The sequence below is a fragment of the Mandrillus leucophaeus genome, unplaced genomic scaffold (genome assembly GCF_000951045.1).
Source record: "Mandrillus leucophaeus isolate KB7577 unplaced genomic scaffold, Mleu.le_1.0 Scaffold994, whole genome shotgun sequence".
Taxonomy (NCBI): Eukaryota; Metazoa; Chordata; class Mammalia; order Primates; family Cercopithecidae; genus Mandrillus; species Mandrillus leucophaeus.
The window spans coordinates 1,347,525-1,347,931 of record NW_012110852.1 but is presented as its reverse complement, the minus strand read 5'-3'; the positions used below and the strand labels follow the sequence as shown (position 1 = coordinate 1,347,931).

The following is a 407-nucleotide window of genomic DNA, read 5'->3' as shown; positions in this document are numbered from 1 at the left end:
CTATACCACAAACCAAGAGAACCCAGACTCTGAACATGGAGCAGTACCAGGGTGAAAGACTTTTCCCACCGACATGGTCACATAGCCATTCTCCTTGAAGTACTGGGGGATGGTGGAGAAGTTTCCAGCGTGCACCCTCCAGTAGGAGTTGAAGTTGTGCAGGTGGGTGGTGTCAGGTCTCCTGCCAGTAAGGAAGGACACGTGGCTTGGGGTGCACACTGCTTGCTGTTAGGGAGCGGAAGCAGAGGTAAATGTCCTCACAGCAAAACGAGCCTTCCATCTCATAGGTATCCAAGCAGCCTCCCTCCTGAGGCCCCTAGCAAACAGCTTGGTAGCTGAGTCATGCAGAGCTCAAACCAGACACTGGGATTTGGGCATCACCTAGGCAACAGACAGCTTCCCGGAGA

The 407-nt window shown here is 53.6% G+C and overlaps 1 protein-coding gene across 1 annotated transcript in view; it reads right to left on the bottom strand.

The window, feature by feature from the left end:
- The window catches only part of LOC105532913 (iduronate 2-sulfatase-like), a 7,991-nt gene continuing 7,584 nt past the window's right edge, over positions 1–407 (bottom strand). Inside the window, exon 2 of the mRNA XM_011971254.1 lies at positions 1–225. Coding sequence (XP_011826644.1) covers positions 1–225 — 225 coding nt within the window. The remainder of the gene's footprint in view (positions 226–407) is intronic.